Here is a 21,526-nt window from a genome sequence, read left to right as displayed (position 1 = left end):
TGAGCACCTCAGTCGATAGTAGCGTTGAGTGTCAATAGCGTCAGTCTTTTTGAGCGTAAGTATTTTGCTGTTAAGTTTACGTTGAAGTGCTGGCGTCAGGTCGCGTTTAAGTTCTTCGTAAGTTTGTTTGTCGTTAACAAGTGCGTCCAATTTGTCAAAGTAGTCAGTCTTGTCCATAACAACAGTGACACGTCCTCTGTCGGCTGGTAGTATGACAATGTTGTTGTCGTTTTTCAGTCGTTTCAGTGCTTGTTGTTCGTCTTTTGTCAAGTTATTGTCAGGTATAGAGGCTGATTGTACTGTGGAAGCAATTCTGCTTCTGATGTTATCCTTGGCAGATTCTGATAAGTCTCGTTGACGAGACAGAACCGCCTCAACACTAGATACAATAGACTCGGTCGGTATCCGTTTAGGCGTCAATGAGTGTTTTAGTCCGTAGGACAGTACGTGAGTCTCGGTTTTGTCTAAGGGACGGGAAGAAATATTCCTTACCCAGTTATCGTCAGTTTTCGGTCGTTTTCTGTCTTTATTGCGTTGAAGTGTCGTCAGTTTTCGTTCTTGTTCAGTACGAACGCGGTCTGTGGTTTTGTCGGCTCGCCTGTCGGCGATTGTCATAACAGTGTCAAGTAAGTTAGTCGGTAACAGTTGTTTAAGTTTGTCAAGTTGTTGTTGTAGTTTATTGTTGCAGTAGTTGAGTCTTCTGTGACAGTCCTTATATCCGCGCTTTGACCAGACGTCTACAGGTGGATTTGACGATCTGGATGGCCTCTTGTGTGTTCAACGGAGACTTAAGTTTAAGTCCGGCCGGAAGATACCCTAGTCTTTGCAGCGGTGGTTGAACTAAAGTTGTTGGCGTATTCGTCTGACAGTACTTATCGAACTGATGTAGTTGTTCGCAAGTCGTTCGCTCTGTCGTCCAAGTGAACGTAGCAAAATGTATCTTACTATAATCGAAAGTTTTGTATTTTCGGGCTTATCACGTAATCGTTGTGCGAACAACCTGTCCGTCTTGAAATCGAACTTTTTTTATATCAGAGTTTATATTTTGTTTTGTGGTTGGAATTACAGGCGGTTCTATCAAGTTAGAAAAGGCAAATCTGAGTTCTGGGAGATGTAAGACGGATACAGGAGAAGGAAATCATTGTCATTAATCAAGCCTATTTCGTATGAAAGTAGAATAATCTCTGGTTTCCTTGAAAGTAGTCATTTTTGTAAAGACACGTAGAGACTGCACATACCGTTGCCGTACAGCAAAATCTTAATCATTTGAGTTTGGCGAGTAAAACACCGTTGTCAGCCTAGTCCCTCACGGCCAAAGTAGCCGTAGTAGTACCTCGCCGTAGCGTATCTTAAAGTCCCTATTAAATCATTTGAGTTTGGCGGGTAAAACACCTTTGTCAGCCTAGTCCCTTACGGCCAAAGTAGCCGTAGTAGCACCTTACCGTAGCGTATCTTAAAGTCCCTAGTTACCACGGTAAAGAGCTCCGTGTAACCGTACCCTACGGGAGCGAATTTCCTGGAAACTAAAGTCCAAACATGTTTCTCATGTAACAGTTTTCTCGTCTGCAGCTTAGGATCTTATAACTAGGACTCTACGGTACCTTTACTCGACGTTCATCACTACAAAACGACAAAATGTGTAAATATTCACTGTAAAGCTACAATTTCTCTAATTTATCCATAGCGCATCAACTCTTATTTGACTGAAATCCCACACAAGTTCGCATTGTGGACCTATTTTTAAGATAGATGCAATTGATGGTAAAAAGTGGGTCAAGTTTGTTGCTATGCAACAGGACAATGCAACCTTCATTTATGACTAAACACAATGGAAGACACAGTGGAGAGTTACCTTAAAAAAATAGCCCAGCCGTTCAAAACAGTACAGTTCTAAGCCTGAAAAATCGCACCGAGTTCTATAAGTCTCAAAAAAAACAAAACAAAAAAAAAACAGAAAACTGTTTTATTAATGACCAGACGCATGGCAACATGGAATCTATTTGTTTTTCAAAATAAAGAAAAAATGAATGTTAATGATTCATTAACGATCGAGCGCACGCTGCTCTTGATCGAAACTGGAAACTATTCTTTTTCTTAGGCTCAAAAATACTCAAAATTGTAGGTTTTGTGCTTTAAGAACGTTCGCGCTAATTGTTTATGCGCATCTTGCGCACTCAAATTCAAACGCAAGGTCATGCATCGAACGCGCGCTAAGTAATAAAATGAATAATGATAGGGCAGATGGCCATTGCTATGGCTTTGCTCGAATTTAACGATCGTGGACGTTCGCTGACCCCTATTTTTCTTTTGGTAGATCATTTCCTCTACCGATTTTCTACGTTTAGCGAAAAAAATAAAGAAAATCGATCGATTAGAAGTCTGAATTTTTTGCAGAATGCACCATCGAATCCCGTTCTTTTCAGCTCTTCGTGTACCCCCGCGGTAGTTTTAAATGCCTCTTGAAGGGTTAAGTTTTGTGAAAACGTAACGTTGGCAACGTTAGGAACTATTTACGCAACAGACCCACTTCTACAAAATATGACTAAGATCGTTTGCCTCCGTCGAGTCAGCTTCGATATTTTTAATTATAAACCCTGCGGACCACGTTGAATTACATGCGCAAATTTTTCAAAATCAGAGTAGTTTTCCACACGCTTTATCTCTGAAACGAAGTCGGTGGCGCCCAAGCTTTGCATTTCTGACACAAGTAACTCATAAAAATTTTTAAAAAAATCTGTCGAGTGGAAAATTTTCGAACGTGCGTCCTTAACCCTTTATAGTGTCTACTAAAACAATTAGACCACTCACCATCGTTTTCTATGAGCGAAAGTCAACTCGGCTACGTCTCGTTTCGCTTATTGAAAACTCGGGTTCGTAGTCTAATTGTTAATTAGCGCGCTGTGGCTGGACATCTTCACATTGTCGTGGCAATGCTTTCTTGTTTCTCCGATGTTTTGAGGATTAAGAAATATCACTGGATAATTCAACCCCCCAAAAGGACATTGATCGTCATGCAACTCAGATTAAAAAACCTTAATATTTTGAAAATTAACTGTTAGCGCAGGTAAACAGCTGCGAGGTTTCCAACAACAAGTCAATCCGCGCGCAATTTTGGTCAGCGTGAAGTTAAATACTACTTAATTTATATAGCAACAATTGGAAATCGCTAATTTAAAAGAAAGCTACTTAGAATTCAACTGTCACCTCATAGAAATTCCGAGCGTATAATCTACCTGTTAATTAATTGTATGCTCGAAACTCATGCTCTGAACACCAGAACACCGCAAAAAAAAAAAAAAAGAAAAAACAAAAAAACAAAAACAGAAACAAAAAAAAAAAAAACAGAAAAAGAAATTAACGAACACTGCATCACCGCAAGAAAAGTTCACGATATACCGTCACCGCAACATATATTTTTAGCCCCATGATTTAAACGTTCCCTCTTATAAATAAATAATAAATGGGAAGCCTCCAATCACCTAGAGGCTGTTTCTAGAAGTGCCCTATAAAGAATAAAAGTCTAAAATATACATTAAATTTCTAAAATACAGAAGTAATAAAAGCTAAAAACTGAAGACTACAATTAAGGTGTAAAACTAGAACTAAGACTAAACATGATACTACTAAATAAGGACATAGTGCTTTTATATCTCAACAATTTTCCACAAAATAAGCACATGCTAAATTTTGGTCTAAAAAAGGTCAAACAAGAAACCGCAGCACCGCAGATAATTTCATCTCACCGAACACCGTAGCGTGAAAAACACAAACATCGCACACCGAAGAGTTTGAGATCACCGCAACACCGCAAGTTGGGAATTTATTCACCTTGCATCATCGCATTAGAAAGGATCAACACCGCAAAGCCTAATGTCCCTCTCCGTCAGCGAACTTGAAAAATTGCAGTTATTTTGCTCAGATTATTTTCTGACTTTGAAAGTCTGTCTGAGTTAAGGAGTAAAAATGTAGGTGAGTGCCAAGTGACGCTGGGATAGCCCATAGTAAGCGTTGACGTCTAAGCCGGGACAAATACTAAGGGAAGAGGGAAGAGTTATCTGAGATATATGTGAAATAGTCTACTGTACCTTATAATCAATGTCAGAGGGCAAGTTGATACTGAGTTAGTCTTCGTTCGTTCTAGTTTGACTGAAGCTGTGTCAGTCGCTAATAGACTAAAGGAAGACTTAATTCACCAATTAGAATACTCAACATCTGCCACAAAGGAACCTGCACGATTTTGACAGGTTCTGGACGGGGTTAACTGACAAATGACAAATAGCAAAAAATAAACTAAAGAAAGACTTTTAATTAAAATTCACCAATTATTAGAATACTCAACATCTGCCAAAAAGGAGCCTGCACGATTTTGAGGGGGGCCTGAAAACTGACAAATGGCAAAAAAATAACTAACAACCGACAAATACCCGAAAGTTAAACAAACAACTGGCATTTGTAGACAGATTAACTAACACCAGACCAAAGGTTTTTGCCCTCGATATTCGTTTGAAATTCATTGAAATATTTTTTACTTTAAGTTTTCTATTAAGTCTGCTAATATTAATCATTTACAATTTGATCCTGCAACTATCTGTTTAATACATGATAATCGACAGGTCTGCTGCTATTTTAAATTCCCGGAATTTTCAGTTGAATGGTCCGCTTTTCAAAAGTTCGACAATTTCCGGATTTTCTGGAAGTTTCCCTAGAAATTTCCGTACCCTTTGTCACCGTTTCGAAATTTTCGGAATTTTAAGACGAATGGAATTTTAATTCCGTTCGTCTAAAAAAGTGATGTTGGAGGGGTTTTAGGTCTTCAGTGAATTATTAGCAGCCACTTAAAGTGCACCTAACCCCAAAAATTTTTTTTCGCTAGAACGAATCTACTTACTATTTGAAATAGTTCTGCGAAAAAATTTTTGAATTCCGTTAAATCCTCGATTTTCTGTGCCACGATGAAATCTCGAAAATAGCTCCAAAACACCGCCATTTTGTTTCACGACCGAGTTTGAGGAGAATGGGTCCAGCGGCTCTTGTGACGTCTACCCAGGAAGGTTGGATATCTCATTTCCTCTCATTTCCTTCAGGATGGTGCAATACACATTCGAAAAGTGCGCAGAAACGCCTTCCAGAGGTGCTATCGGCTGTTGCAGCAATATTCCAGATTTAAAGAAAGATATACTGTACAATTTACTGACGATGATCGGCTAATGGTGCAATAAAGACATAAACGATGGTTGATTTTGTCGAACCAAAACAAGCGAACTGAATCTGTGAGAACCATTGAAGAACTCTCACTGGAATTTGTTCCGCAGACTTTCGAACGCTATTTTCATAAATTTTCTGCTTAAAGCTAACCAGAAATTTGTAGAAATACTACCTACAACCTATATCTTCCAATCCCGCAATATTTATAACATAACCGGCAAAGTTGTGTGATCCGGTCATGATCAAGAAGCGTTATACTGATATGTAAATAGATCGCAACTGTACGCCGCTAACCAACACTTATTTCTCTTTCGATTTAGATGAAAGTCGAAGATTAATCCTCTAGAATTACATGATAACAAAATTGTTAGACTCACAGAGTTTTTCGAAGGTTTGGAAATCAGCAGTGCGACAAAGATTCTGTGCAATAGCGTCGAAAATATGACCGCGTAACATTATCTGCGGACCGCTTAGGGAACACATCCTTTTCGCTTATCCGACGAATTTCACTGCAAACTTTCAGAACAATTTACATTGGTTATTTGGAGTTACGACTTAAAACGTGTGACAATGTGAAATCGGTAATTGTATGAAATGTTTCCTTCCGCCTTGCTTCCCGCAGCTTCAAAAATACAGGTCCAAACAATACGATTTTCAATCGATCGAAGCCAATGTTTTGGAGGTCATCAAGTCTCGAAAACTGCAACACGTACGTCGCTCTTATAAACATGAAGCAGTCAACTGAAAGTAAAACACAAACTGGATTTAACAGAACCTTGACAAAATACATTCTCGGTAAGGACAAATGTAAACGGGCTATAAACACGCGTGGGAATCTTATGTTTAGTTGACGAAATTACCATCCAAAGCAGTCCTTGAGTTTTCTTTCCTGCTTTTCGTTTGCCTGCTCCTCCACTTCGTATCTAGCTTTCCATTCCTAATATACAAGCAGCTCGTCCGCAAAAACGTCTTCCCCGTCGTCGCTTGAAATATTGTAAATTGCTCTCAAAGCTCTAAGCAGTGAGTTCACAGTCGTCGAACGTGCTCGATCGAAGTTTATTTCGGAGCCTTCCGAATCGAAACTTAACTCTGACTCCAGTGACGAAAAAGAAATGATTCTGAGACAAAACTTGGACGTTTTAGTCCCAAAATACATCGGAACGATTAGTTTTGCGTTCTATTTTCTCGAGCAAATACAGAGAGTTGACTGAGGCGCTATTGTGTTTGGTTCCTGGGTAGACGTCATCAGGTACCGCCGCCCCAGACTCCCTAAAACGCGGTCGTGAAACACTTAATCGCGACTTTGAAAGGGCATAGAAAATCGAGGATTCAACCAAATTCAAAAATTTCTTCGCCCAAATGCTTCAAATAAAGTCTAGATTTGTTTTAGCGAAAAAAAAAATTTTGGGGTTAGGTGCACTTTAACAGACAACTGACAAATGGCCGAAACTTCAACTGACAACTGACAAATAGACAAAATTTTAACAGACAACTGACATTTGCACTCCCTCCCCCATCCAGACCCTCTTTTGACACTCGAAAGTAACCTGTCTTTACCTAGCTTGTTACGTTTTTTGTTTTTTGATGGGACTTTGAACATTGTCTTAAAAACGCAATGAAATATTGCCGTAATATTTCGATTTGTTAAAACTCAGGAATGATAAATAATAGGTACAGTCGTAGAGAAATGGATAATGAAAACAAAATGAAATGGAACATGAAGGTAATGAAAGCACTAAACACGTTCGTGCCTCTAAAAGTCCATGGATTACCCCTGCGGGGCTTAAGAATTTGTTGTATCGGAGAGATCGTCTTAAAATCAAGGCTTTGCGGACAGGCGATCCAAGTGATTGGATTAATTTTAAGAAGTTGCGTAATGAAGTGTACAATGCTATCAAGACTGTAAAAAAGTCCTTCTGTTATAAAACCTTTGAAACTTACAATGGAAATTCCTGCGAGACATGGGAAACTATCAATGAGGTGACACTTCGCAAATCGGGTAAAGCTGCAATTAATGAGCTTGTTATGAGCTCAATGGAGCAAAGGTTTTTAATAAAATTTTCGCAGAAATCGGTCCCGAACTGTCCAGGGATATAGAGGAAGTGGGCACCTCCTTCGATGATTTTGTTGACCAAACCAGCAGTTGTTTTAGTTTCCAGCGTGTAACTGGTAACTCAATTGCACGTTTTGTCCCACCTAAATAACTTATGCAAGAGAAAGGCGACAGGTCTTGATTCTGTGTAAGCCAGACTGCTAAGGGAATGTCCAGATTTAATCGCTGGGTCAGTCGCTCTGATATTCAATCAATCGATCGACATTGGCATTTTTCCCGACGAATGGAGGAGTGCAAGAATCACGCTTCTTTTTAAGACAGTTGGAAGTAGGAGTGATCCTTCTAATTATCGACCGATATCGATTATCCCGGTTGTGGCCAAGGTTTTCGAGCGGATTATTCATGATCAGTTGTATCATTTCTAAACGACAACGATCTTCTCAGTAGAGACCAATCTGGTTTCCGCTCGCTTCATTCTACAGTTACTGCTTTGATTAAGGTAAAGGTAGATAAAGGCTGCATACGAGCCAAGTGGCGCATCAGGCCGGAGCTTATCCCGATTTCTGTAGTATGAAGCGACTAGGAGTATTTCAACTCCCCCTGGATGGGATGCTAGTCCATCGCAGGGTTTCCTCCAGCATTAAGTTCGGCGGTACCCATTTATACACCTGGGTGGAGAGAGGCACTGTGAGAGTAAAGTGTCTCAGTGCCCAAGAACACAACACAATGTCCCCGGCCAGGGCTAGAACCCGGACCGCTCGATCCGGAGACGAGCGCACTAACCATGAGGCCACCGCTTTGATTAAAGCGACTGATAACTGGTCTTTAAACAGCGATCGTGGTTTCATTAATGCCGTTGTATTTTTAGATCTTAAGAGGGCCTTCGATACTGTGAACCATACTATTCTTCTTTCGAAATTACAAGCTTATGGTATTCAGAGTTCCACAAATCAATGGTTGTACTCTTATTTAAAGGACCGAACCCAAACGTGTTAAGTAAAGGGAAGAAATCGTCTAAGATGTTCCTTCGCTGTGGTGTTCCACAGGGAACGATTCTTGGGCCCCTTCTATTTCTGTTATATGTAAATGATCTGCCTAATTGTCTCCAGCATTCCCAACCAAGGATGTACGCCTATGATACTAGTATTACTTTTGCTGGTAGTGATGTTGATGAAATGAATAATTGTATTAATCTTGATTTGGAGAGAACTCGTGTGTGGCTTGCAGCCAACAAACTAACTTTAAATATGACAAAGACAGAATTCCTACTGATTGGTTCTAAGCAAAGGTTATTAAATTCTACAGCGAATCCCACTGCCACAATTAACCAGTTTCCGATAAAGCAAGTCTGGACTGTAAAATCCTTAGGTGTACACATTGATGAAAATCTTACTTGGGAGTGTCATATCAACGAGCTTTCTAAAAAGATTGCTTCTGGTATTAGGGCCATTAAACGTATTAGGTATTCGGTCCCATATAAGACTCTACTTTCCATCTACAATTCATTAGTCCAATCGCATCTCAATTACTGCAGCTCGGTGTGGGGATCCTGTTCTAAGAGTCTTTCTCAAAAGCTACAAAAATTATAAAATCGTGCTGCACGTGTCATAACTTTTTGAAATTACGATCGTAGTACTGATGAATTGTTGCGAATGGTAAACTGGGTTAAACTAGACCGTCAACGCCTTGTTGATAAATCAATAATGATGTATAAGACTGTAAATAATATGGTTCCGGACTATCTTAGTACGCACTTTGTCTTCGTTCCGATACTTTAACCTATAACTTAAGAGATAGTGACTGTTCGCCTGCCATTCCACAGCCCCGCACTAATTATTGTAATAGAAGTCTGTCCTACAGCGGAGCTGTATTGTGGAATTTACGCTTGGATATTCGTCAGTCACCGTCTCTTGATGAATTTGAATCTAAGTTGAAGAATTATGATTTTGATGGTCGTCTTATATAAGTTTTATTTTGCTTTTATACACGGCCTCCCAGGCAGGTTTTTTATCATTTCTCTTATCGTAGTTATTAGTTATTTATTAGTTAGGTAGTTAGACTAATTTAATTCAATATTGTTAAGTCCTGAAGGAAATACAGTGTCTAAATAAAGATTTTACCTTTACCTTACCTTTACCTTAAGCAACAGAGGACCGTTTCCTTGTTTACACAGTCTCGTCTGAACACGAGGGGGTGGGGGCTTAGGGTTGGAATAATGTAGAGCCGAGGAAAACCGAGAAGCATAACTGTCTCGAATTCTCACAACTCCTCGAGTGTTTAGTTGGGGCTATGTAAGCACGGAAAAAGTCCGCTGTTGCCTTTTTTTTCTCGTTTAATTATTTATAATGTTTAAACGAGAATGCATTTTCCCCAAAGTATATACCTCTAAAAACAGATGCTTATCACTAAGGGTTTTTTTAAAACATTTGACAATAAAAATAAACGGTAAAAGTTTACGACGTTTCGACCGCTCTTCGGTCATTATCAAGCAAGATGTAAGAAGTAAAATTTGCATAGATATATATAGCTACAAAGAGGTTAGAATGTGTGAAAATTATTAATGAAGTAAAAATATGTAAAAAGTATGTAAAAGAATTTACAAAGTAGTGCTTAGAACAATAAAAAACATGTAAAACTAATTAATATAAAAAAAAAAGATTATTTAAAAGCTTTTGCACGAATAGAGTCAGATTGTACATTGAGACTTCTCAGGTCACGAATAAAAAACATTTCAAAAATAAGACAGTCAAACTTGGTTGTACATTTCTTTAAAATCGAAAAGTTATTAGTAAGATCTTTAGGGGCCAAAGAATGTTCCTCGCGAAAATGTTTTCCAATTGATGACGATGGGTTTTTGTGCTCATCGACGCGTTGGTGCAAGTGCGGGCGCGTAAAACCAACATAACCTGCATCGCACAGGTCACATTTAAAATGGTACACAAGGGACTGTTGGTTAACGACTGGCGGCTTGACTTCACGTGATTTCAGGTCTCGCTCAATCTTGTGGCTGATGAAAACAGGTTGGATGGTGGTGTTTGTTTTCGTGCTAAGATCTTTCAGTTGCGTGCGAAGAAAATCAGCTGAAGCTTGGCCTTTGAATGGTGGGACAATGCGAACGGGCTCTGAACTGTTGTTGTCAGTCGGTGAAGGAACAGGTTGCTCAGAAACTTTGATGGCAATAAAACGTGTTATGGTTGAATTAATTAAGTCATCTGGGTATTCAAGACGGGAGAACAACAACTTGAGACGATCGCATTCTTCGGAGAAGTAGGTCCAGTTAGAAGAAAGTCGAAACGCACGATCCAGCATAGTTTTTAGTAGGCCGCGTTTATAACGATCGTCAACATGACTCTTGTAGTGTAACAAGAGACCAGAGTTTGTGGGCTTCACATAAACCTTTGTCTCAACGTGGTTGGATTTGTCGAGCAATTGCGTTCTAAGGAAAGGAAGCATGCGGTCATTTTCTATCTCCATTGTGAACTTAATAGAGGAGTGGCAATCGTTCAGAGTCTCCAGAAAGTTGTTGGCTGATGCTTGGTTAGGCATGATGGTCAGTGTGTCGTCGACATACCTTCTGTAGTAGCTGGGCATCTTTCCTTCTCGATCCAGGGTTTCCTCAGTGCTAATGACTGGTTTAATCAAACGCACCACCTTAATCTCAGCAAACAGGACCTAATCCATCTCCTAGAAGGGGCAACAAAAGATCAACTTTTCCTATTTAACGGTCAACTTTATGAACAGACCGACGGTGTCGCCATGGGCTCCCCGCTTGGACCCCTGCTCGCCAATGTCTTTATGTGTAGCACTGAGGAAACCCTGGACCGTGAAGGAAAGATGCCCAGCTACTACAGAAGGTATGTCGACGACACACTGACCATCATGCCTAACCAAGCATCAGCCAACAACTTTCTGGAGACTCTGAACGATTGCCACTCCTCTATTAAGTTCACAATGGAGATAGAAAATGACCGCATGCTTCCTTTCCTTGGAACGCAATTGCTCGACAAATCCAACCACGTTGAGACAAAGGTTTATGTGAAGCCCACAAACTCTGGTCTCTTGTTACACTACAAGAGTCATGTTGACGATCGTCATAAACACGGCCTACTGAAAACTATGCTGGATCGTGCGTTTCGACTTTCTTCTAACTGGACCTACTTCTCCGAAGAATGCGATCGTCTCAAGTTGTTGTTCTCCCGTCTTGAATACCCAGATGACTTAATTAATTCAACCATAACACGTTTTATTGCCATCAACGTTTCTGAGCAACCTGTTCCTTCACCGACTGACAACAACAGTTCAGAGCCCGTTCGGATTGTCCCACCATTCAAAGGCCAAGCTTCAGCTGATTTTCTTCGCACGCAACTGAAAGATCTTAGCACGAAAACAAACACCACCATCCAACCTGTTTTTATCAGCCACAAGATTGAGCGAGACCTGAAATCACGTGAAGTCAAGCCGCCAGTCGTTAACCAACAGCCCCTTGTGTACCATTTTAAATGTGACCTGTGCGATGCAGGTTATGTTGGTTTTACGCGCCCGCACTTGCACCAACGCGTCGATGAGCACAAAAACCCATCGTCATCAATTGGAAAACATTTTCGCGAGGAACATTCTTTGGCCCCTAAAGATCTTACTAATAACTTTTCGATTTTAAAGAAATGTACAACCAAGTTTGACTGTCTTATTTTTGAAATGTTTTTTATTCATGAACTGAGACCAAGTCTCAATGTACAATCTGACTCTATTCGTGCAAAAGCTTTTAAATAATCTTTTTTTTTTTATTATCAATTAGTTTTACATGTTTTTTATTGTTCTAAGCACTACTTTGTAAATTCTTTTACATACTTTTTACATATTTTTACTTCATTAATAATTTTCAGACATTCTTGCCTCTTTGTAGCTATATGCATCTGTGCAAATTTTACTTCTTACATCTTGCTTGATAATGACCGAAGAGCGGTCGAAACGTCGTAAACTTTTACCGTTTATTTTTATTGTCAAATGTTTTAAAAACAGATGATATGAGAAAGATAGAACATACGAAGTTGCTGCTGAATATCTTTTTAGTGTAAGTTTGAATTTCCATTCACTATAGGTTACTTCTGTCGAAGTGTCTTCAGAAAAAATTGTCACCAGACCTAGATCAGCAAATATGATATACAATAACACGATTAACTTAGCAAACTTATGCAAATAATTTGAAATGCCGAAAAGAATTTCCTTATCCATCTGAAAATAGTGTTCAAAACGTTGACAACGTTTTTCTTGGTGCAATTAAATGCTAACCATATTTCTGTTTAATTAGACCGTTATGTCAACTGACTACCTCTCAAATACTCCGTGTTTGTACTCTTGTCAAACTAAATCATTTGAAAACAAATTTATACTGCAAGAGGCAAGAGTTTGAAATTAAAACGCCGTAGCGCGAAAGGACCGGACGTTATAAACTTTTCAGCTGTCCAATTAATCGCACAAACACCGCGAAAGCAAAATAAGTAGGGAGCCGCTCTCTCCAATTTCTTTTTTCGGGGTGGGCGGCTGTAACACAAGCTTAAAAAAACTGAGACACCCGTTTTATCGATTTTTACTTTTTGACATAGCGAAGGAAGTAAAACCCTAATTTCCGAGGCCTCTACATTGAAAACCTCGTTGCAGTCCCTCCTTTTCATAAAGACCGGCTCATCATTTCTTGACAACAAGAAAAAGGAGCTCGATAATTTATTCCTGTTCCTAAATTAAACCGGTGTTTGATCAAATATTAACAAAATTGTAGCATGCTTCTTTACTCAAAAATAATACAAAACGTTGCCAAATTATCTTCTTTCTTCGACTCAAAGTATCGTACTTATGCAGACCGTTAACTACGCCAACGTCGGTTCGCTGTTTCAGCTTACTTATTTCAGCAAAGTACAAGTTTGGCTTTTTATCTTCAAAGTTAGGGTCCGCTGAAACCAGCTGTTCATGAACTTTGAGACAAAAAACGCAGCAGTCGGAAATTGCTTTTTTCCTAACAACTCCTTTTGAGCTGTTTTCCAAACAGTAATTTAGTTTTCCCAAAACTATCATACAACCTCCACACTAAAAGATTGTGAAAAACCAATTCTATTATCCTCATTATGGTCGTGGCTTGTAGTTATCCATTAAAGTTTTCTGTCGTGTGGATCTGTAAATTTCGGCAAATAAAATGTTTTGTAAGAACGGCGAAAGTTTTCCTCACCTCAGAAATGCCTTCGACTAAACTTCTACACCAAAGGAAAAAGGAAAATTTCATTTCGGGTTTTGCATTGTCTACTATACCACCAAAGGAGAAATTCAATTCTTTCTTCTCTACATGCCTCAATTTATTCTTCTAGTTACAACTGCAAAACATCCATTAAAGCCAAAAATGCATATTTAAAAAGAAAATACTCCATATGGTATGTTGCTTTTCGGCCGCCTCCTTTAAGGAGATTTTAAAGCAAGTTTACATTAGACATTTTTAGATAAAGTCAGTCCTGGAATTTTGCGCCCATAAAACTTAGCGGCAAGACCTACGATAGTAAAGCGGTTGATTACTACAATTTATACCAGGCCTACTCTGGGACCTAAAGTCGCCTTAAGTCGCCTAAAGTCACCTAAAGTCGCCTTAAGTCGCCTTTAAAAGTCGCCTTAAGTCGCCTTTAAAAGTCGTCTTAAGTCGCCTAAAGTCGCGTTAAGTCGCCTAAAATCGCCTTAAGTCGCCTAAAATCGCCTTAAATTGCCCAAAGTGGCTTAAAGTTACGGCGACTTTAGGTCGCAGAGTAGGCCCTATACCATCGTTTAATCCCAATATTTGACTAACCTTAGCTGATCTAGAAGATGTCTTTTGTCAACGAAGCGTGTAGCAGCAGCTAGGTTTATGTTTACGTCAAGCTTTACAGTTTTTGTTAGCATAAATGCGGATAAACCAGCTGAAAACATGTGATAAAAGTGGAAAGGGGATTTTAATATTAGATTCCCAAACTCATTAATTATTCATGCAGCTCTTACCTAACCACAGCATCTTATCCTGGTCAGGTGGGTGGGTTTAGAAACCCAATGAAAAACGAGTTGAAAACCACGATATTCGATATTGTTAAAAAAAGGAAAGAGCCATGTGCATTAGCTGTTCATTGCTTAGAAAAGAATACATTACACGTTCATAGAAAGTGTTCGAATCTATCCTTCCTTTGTTGTTACGTACAAATGCCTTAAAGTTCATCGAAGCGATGTCTGCAGCCAGTTCTAAAAAGTTTTGTCCTCGCCCAATATGTGTGACAACGAAGTCAAGCAGATCTTTAGAGCGTGTAGTTCTATAAAATGCCTTAACAGGAAACTCGTCCTTGAGTACTTGTGAAACGTTTTCAAGGATATCCGTTGAGGCAGAGTAGGATTCATGGCCAGAGGATGTATGGTCTGCCAGATTGTAAGGACATCTGTAGATTAACTGAACCAGAATTATATTTCCATTGAGGTCATACATCAGTCTTGGGTGACGCGGACTTAGTCAGTTGTGTGGTCCAAGAGTGAAATACCAAAGGACAGTTATGACTGGGACAAAGTAATTCTATCTGATAGTGTTGTAATGGACGCCACAAAAATATTTTTGGCATCAAAACATTGCCTGGATTTAAGGGCGAATTGTAAATCTCGAGCAAAGATCAGAGCATGTTGCAAACTGTACAAGACAAGGCTATCAAGGGTGTTCAAAAGGTCAAAAACTTTATACCAGGGTTGGAAGATGTACACTTCCTAAGTCAAAGTCTTCCCAATGATGCGTCGATAAAAAGGCTGCGGGAACTTCAGGAAAAGTTTGTTGGCGGTGAGAAGAAAAATGATCAGAAATTGATAAAGAAAAGAAAGGCGAGGAAGACCTATGCTTTGTCGGAAAGAGAAAAACTGGCGAAGACGGCGAAGAAGATGGACGATGATGGTATAATGGTCAAAGTTTAGGACAATTTGCAAGATGAGATCAGAGTGAAGGATTATGTTATTAACCAGATGGAAGAAAAATTGAAATCCGCACAATCCGAGATAGACGATCTGCAGACTGAATTTGAACGCGATCGCGAAGATTACTTAGAAACGATTCGAAAGCAGGAGCAAATTATCAAGCTTCAACAACAGCTTTTGGACAAGATCCAGCCATGTATACGAAGCGACTGTAATTATTACAACATCGATAAGGTTCGATCGGAGAGCACGTGGGATGAAGAAGCCGGCAAGTGGAACATCCCTGAGCTAGTCATTACAAATACAACGCTTCCTACCCCTGGGATTATGCCGGGTGGAAGCACCCCACCCCGGGGCTTGAAATCGCCTGTTAACAGACCCTAGGTCAATAACCAGGGACAAGTTGTCAATGGACCCTTAGGGGGGTATCCTGAGGAGCCAAGCGAGGATCGTTTTCTTCAGCATTTGTCGCGGAGCTCTCATGAAGATTACGCGTCAAGTCATTTTAAACCTAAAAGAGCTGACCGGTTATTAGCTGAGAACGCCAAATTTGAACGATGCGACAAGCGAGAGTCATCTCCCTCGGGTTAAACGCGTCCACAGCTCGGATTTCCGGTTACCGGGGGATCGAGCGGAACGTTGAACAACAATGTTCCCCCGGGGAACGGAGGTGGTATTGGCGGGATGCCCGCTATGGGAAGACCGGTTAGATTGGGATCACTACACATGCCGGGGGAAAGGGAAAAGAAGAAAAAGAAGCACAAGAATTTAGGCGAAAGAAAGAGAGACGTCTGGTCATAAAACAATGCTAAGTAATGGTTAGGAGGTTTGAAAATAATCGCGCGCGTCGTGGGTGATAATTACTTTTAGTATTACCCAACTGGTGGACTAATGCAAATCCTGCATTTTGATTGGCTACGCTACTAGAGGACTATTAGTAATAGTCCTCGAGTAGCGAAATTGGCGCAATCGAGCGTGACGCTTTCTTTCGTTTTATTCCCAAATAAATGTTTCTTCAACTTGCATTTGCTAACTTTATTATTGCCTTTTCTGTCCGACTAGTTGGGTGATACTAAAACAATTAGACCCTTCGCCCTCAAGGGCCACGGGTCAATAGCCCATTCGGCTTCGCCTCATGGGCCATTGACCCGTAGCCCTCAAGGGCTACGGGTCTAATTGTTAAATAGTAACGTTTAGGTAGATCTTTGTTGTCTTGTGTTTTGTTGAATTTGATTCTTAGCCTCGCCGTTTCGTAGACGCATAAAGAGCAAATGGAAGGAAGCGCTATAAAGCTCGGCGTGATGCATACATGAAGTCAGTCATAAACATTGTAATGCCCCTTCTTGAATTGGTTTTGTCACATTGGATCGAATCAGAGCCGACAGATTTTACCAAGAAATAGATCTTGATCCGCGTCCGTCCTCAAATGTCAAGTAAGCTATTATGTTAGAGTTAAGATTCGACAAGGAATCAAAAACTTGTGCGCAAAATCTAATTTATATACATGTAGCTAGTTATGAGTGTATTTCAGTGTACCGTTCCTAGTGAATTAATATAATTCCGAGTGCGTGCACTTACAGAGTAAATTATCTATGGTATGCGGCAGTCCTGCTATCACAGATGCAGATGAACACGTAACATGGTTGACGGGATTGTACATTCAAAGAAGTTGTAAATTATGTATAATAATTTCACCTGTGTTGAATGGTCATGACTTTGGTGTTTTTTTAGATTTCAGTCAATTTTGAAAAAAAAAGAAAAACGTAATGCCTCTATTGTAGATGAAGCAGCGCGTTTAAAAGTTGAACCCAAGAATAATAAGAAGTCTGTGACACAATGTTTTGCGCTTCTGGCTCTTAATCGTAATCTAAAAACTATTTTGCTTCATTCATGTCCTTTAGGTCCCTTGTCTCCATACTTGTACAGTTCATTGTTTTAGAGCTTTTGAAAAAAAATTCAATGTTTTTTTGACTCGACGCAGTGAATTTCTCAAATGCTACAACTGCCGTTTTCCGATCAGATTAACTTAGATAGTTGTGAAGTGAAAGCTTGTGAGTTTGGGGGCGAATTCATTTGACCTTTTTAGTACAGTTGCGGCTATGCCATCAAGCCGCATTTGTACTTTGAATTTATCAGGCAACCTCTGCTGTATCATCAGCAACCCTTTGACTACATTTATTTTGTTCTCATATGTACTCTAAATCCCATAAGTTCAATAGGGCACAATTCTTAGGTCGTGCTTTCGTCTAGAGTAATATATGTAATATTCTGATGGTTTACACAAATAAAGATTGTGTGTGCATTCGTTATAATTCCAAATTTTCGCTGCAAAGCAAAGCGATCCCCCTAAATACCATGCAAGTAGTTGATGAACCAGAAAAAAAAATCTTGCAAATAAACTTGGGATATATGTCCTGGTATTTTCTTTTAGCCAGAGAAAACATCCTGCTGAGCTCTCACTTTATTTTCCAGCTCTTATAAATTGCCGAATGTATCACCATTACCACACTTTACCAAAAATATCTACATTCCCCCTCCCGCTCCATGCACCCCGCTCCTGAAACTGTAATGGCCTGTTAATTGAGCGATAATGCATGTTTCAGGCGCTTGCCAGGGTTACTGCGTTTGGAGGATAGGGATCTCCACTCACTCGGTGGAGGCTTTCCAGTTGTCAAAACACAACTCAGTTGAACTTTAAGACTTATTTAATATCGTTCTTTTACTTTACAGCCCTTAGACATCTCCTGCATGTTAGTTCTGGGCCAGAGTGGTTTTCACTTGAGTGCCGACAGTAATCCGTTATGGCTTTGGTCTAGCTTTACAATGTTAATACTGATTGGTTTAGAAAAAACTGAGGCTATTTTCTAGTCAGAATTAAGTCGAAAACTAAAGGTGACTTCTACTATAACAGGTTTACTTTGTGTTCAGTTTTTTCTCTGTATGGACACTTACTTGAAAAGCTCTCTAATGCCCCTTCCACTCTTTTTATCTGCTTCCCTTCTTTCACACCTCCTATCTTATAATTAAGTTTCTTTCTTCTAAACAATCACAGCGTTACAAGCGGTATTCATATATGTATGCTTCAACCTCGCGACAGTCTTACAACCATTTACTTACATTAATTTCAACTTAATAAAAGTAAACTGGCCTACTAGAGAAGATATTTTGATGAAAATATTATTTCATCGAAGCGGTTTTCGTTAATCAAAACCAAAGTAATCACTCTGGCCAATCACAAAATACGCAGACAATCCAGTGAACCAATCAAAGCCCAAAGTAATTACATGTAGCTGACGCAAAGCGCGGGAAAACGCGTGCGAACGAGTCACGATTGGTTTTGATTTCATCTGATTGGATGAAAAAGTGGCGCGAGTTTTTACAGCCAATTGCACAGCGTAGCTGACGCAAAACCAATTACTTTTCGACGCTCAAACGAAAACCGCTCTAAAGAAACTCACTTTTACTTAATTAACATTTAGGTATGGGACGTTATGGTGTCATGTTAAAAGTAAGTTACAGTTAAATTAACTTAAAACATCAACGGATAAAACAAAGAATTTTCTCATAAGAATTGACCTATCGGGCCAGAGATGAACCACACCTAATCCTTTATTCAAAATTTAATTATCAAGAACGGCAAGACTATTCTCTAAATTAAATCTAGCCGCCCGTGAGACTACTGATCTCGAAGTCTTCATCAGTCAAATTTACCAAGAATCACCAATTTAACTTGCGTATAAAGTTAAATTAGAAATGTAGATAAAGACGGTAAAGGAAACATCCCTGATATTTATAAAACATCATGATCATTTGGCGCGAAAATATTCACGGATGATATTCGTCTGTGGACATTATCTGTTTCGAGAAACAAACAGTTTTCTATAGACTGTGTAACGTCAGGTTCACAGCGACTGTTGAAAGGCCGAATTAGAAAGAGTTAAGATTACTCACTTAATTAGAGAAGCCTCGATATGGTGTTCATTACATGGCTCCCCTGAAATATCCAGATATTTCACTAATCGCTGTTTATGTAACTAACTAATGTTCAATGTCTACAATGTTCATAAGCTATATTTATCATGAAAATTAATGTCACAGTTCATGGTTGGCAGCAGGCTCCTCGGCCGGGACTACTCCGGTCTTTACTCAGGGGATGGCACAAGAAGTACCAGTTTCTGTACCGGTCTCTCCAGATACCGTATGGGTCCTGACCTCCTTCCTTTCTTGTCCAGGCAGGCATCTGGTAGAGCCACTTGAACTTTGCGGACTTGACCATCCTGGCTTGGGTAGACCGTGGCGACGCGGGCGGGTTGCCATGCATTCCGTGGAAGGTTGGTGTCCTTAACCATCACAACATCGCCGACACGTAGATTTCGACGAGGCCGCGTCCACTTCTGTCGTTCCTGAAGACTTAGTAAATACTCTTTTCGCCAGCGGGTCCAGAATTCGTTGACGAGGTGTTGCACACGTCTCCAGCGTTTGCGGGTGTACATGTCAGCTGGCTCGAATTTTCCGGGTGGTGAGAGTAGAACCTTAGATTTCATTGTCAGCAAGTGATTAGGGGTTAGCGGTTCTGGCGAATCTGGGTCTGAAAGGTGATTGGTGGTGAGGGGGCGGCTGTTGACTATCGCTTCCGCCTCGCACATTAGCGTCCTCAGGGACTCATCATCCAGCTGTGTACCATTGTTAGAGAGAAGTGAGGATAGGATTGAGCGCACCGTCCTTATTTGCCTCTCCCATACTCCGCCCATGTGGCTTGCGGCTGGAACGTTCATCTCGAATTTGATCCAGTCACACTGTGACTTAAGGAGTTCTTCCTTAATACGGCTATCATTCATTTCTTCTAAAGCTTCTTTGAGTTCTCGACGAGCTCCTACGAAATTTGTTCCATTGTCGCTTCTTAGCTGTCTCACTGGGCCTCTACGACTTAGGTAGCGTCTCAACGCGTTTATGAAGGAGTCTGTGTCCAGCGAGGCTGCAGTCTCCAGATGGATAGCTCTTGACGACATACAAGTGAATAGGACTCCATAGCGTTTTAGCTCCTTGCGCCCTTCTTTAATCGTGAATGGGCCAAAGTAGTCTACGCCGCAATATGTGAAGGGTGGGCAGCTTTCTAGTCGGTCCTCGGGAAGGTCAGACATCTTCTGCTCAATAACGGCACCTCGCAGCTTCCTACATGTCACACAGGAAGCAATGACGTTGCTCACAGCGGACGAGCCTCCAATGATCCAAAAACCGCGGGATCGAATCTCGTTGCTTCACCTTGTCTGAGAGATCTGCATGCTTGAGGCGGCCGCCAACGCGTAGGACTCCGTATTCATCGATGAACGGATCTAACTTGTTGATTGAACAGCGTAACTTCGCAGTTTTCTGCTTCGGGAAGGATCCCTGTTCTTCTGCTTCCCTTGCAGGTAACTTAAACTCGCCTTGAAAGGCCTTAGACTGCGCGGCGTGAATGATTGACCTTCCGGCCTCCTCCAAATCTTCAGCTGACACTTGGACCGCTTCGCTTGGTTCTTTGTTCACGCGTTTCCTTAGTTTCTGGATGTCCTTCGAACAGAGTGCTACTGCTCGCCGGGCTCGGTACCAATCAGAAAAACGCTCGATTCTCTCTTCTAGGGTGGCCTTTCTTTGGTCGACTGAGGATGATGCCATGGCGACGGATTTCTTGACCTCTGGGTCGTCGTACTTCAAGTTACGTTCTTGTTCGTCATCGTTCAGCCATTCGCCTTCTTCCTTCCATAACATCTCTGGTCCCAGAATCCACCGCGAATCTCGGAGCTCATCGGTCTTCATTCCACGTGACGCTTCATCTGCTGGGTTCTGTTTAGTGTTAACATACCGCCATTGGCTTCTATGGGTACTGTCTTGTATCTCTTGTACTCTGTTAAAGACGAATACATGAAAACGTCTGTTTTCATTGCTTATGTACCCAAGTACAACTTTGCTGTCCGTCCAGAAGAAGTCCTCATCGATCCGGTATTCTAGCTCACGATGAATCTGTTGACTTATCCGTACGGAACAAACAGCGGCGGTTAGCTCGAGTCTCGGGATGGTTACAGGTTTCAGAGGAGCTACTCGCGATTTTCCCATCACGAAAGCGCAGTGGACCTTGTTTGCATCATCTACGAGACGTAAATAGCTACACTGGCCATAGCCCCGGACGCTTGCGTCACTGAAATGGTGCAGCTCTGCTCTGACGACTTGACCGAAATCTTTAGGCTTGTAACACCGAGGAATCGTGACGCTCTGTAGTTTCATCAGTTCCATTCTCCATTTCTCCCATCTCATCTTCGTGTCTTCTGGTATTGGATC

At 40.6% G+C, this 21,526-nt stretch overlaps 2 protein-coding genes and 1 pseudogene across 2 annotated transcripts; 2 read left to right on the top strand and 1 right to left on the bottom strand.

The window, feature by feature from the left end:
* Positions 1-9,916: 9,916 nt before the first annotated feature.
* LOC145500803 (uncharacterized) lies at positions 9,917-10,849 on the bottom strand. Its single transcript, XM_081480342.1, has one exon. It carries the CDS (start codon positions 10,847-10,849, stop codon positions 9,917-9,919), a length of 933 nt encoding a protein of 310 aa, XP_081336468.1.
* Positions 10,850-11,002: 153 nt separating this feature from the next.
* LOC145500797 (uncharacterized) lies at positions 11,003-12,028 on the top strand. Its single transcript, XM_081480334.1, has one exon. The coding sequence runs from the start codon at positions 11,015-11,017 to the stop codon at positions 12,026-12,028; it is 1,014 nt and encodes a 337-aa protein (XP_081336460.1). The 5' UTR covers positions 11,003-11,014.
* Positions 12,029-14,818: 2,790 nt separating this feature from the next.
* On the top strand, positions 14,819-16,454 carry LOC145500788 (kinesin-like protein KIF17; annotated as a pseudogene).
* Positions 16,455-21,526: the final 5,072 nt, after the last annotated feature.

This window comes from Orbicella franksi, chromosome 10, assembly GCF_964199315.1.
Source record: "Orbicella franksi chromosome 10, jaOrbFran1.1, whole genome shotgun sequence".
Classification (NCBI taxonomy): domain Eukaryota; kingdom Metazoa; phylum Cnidaria; class Anthozoa; order Scleractinia; family Merulinidae; genus Orbicella; species Orbicella franksi.
This window is presented reverse-complemented; position numbering and strand designations above follow the sequence as displayed.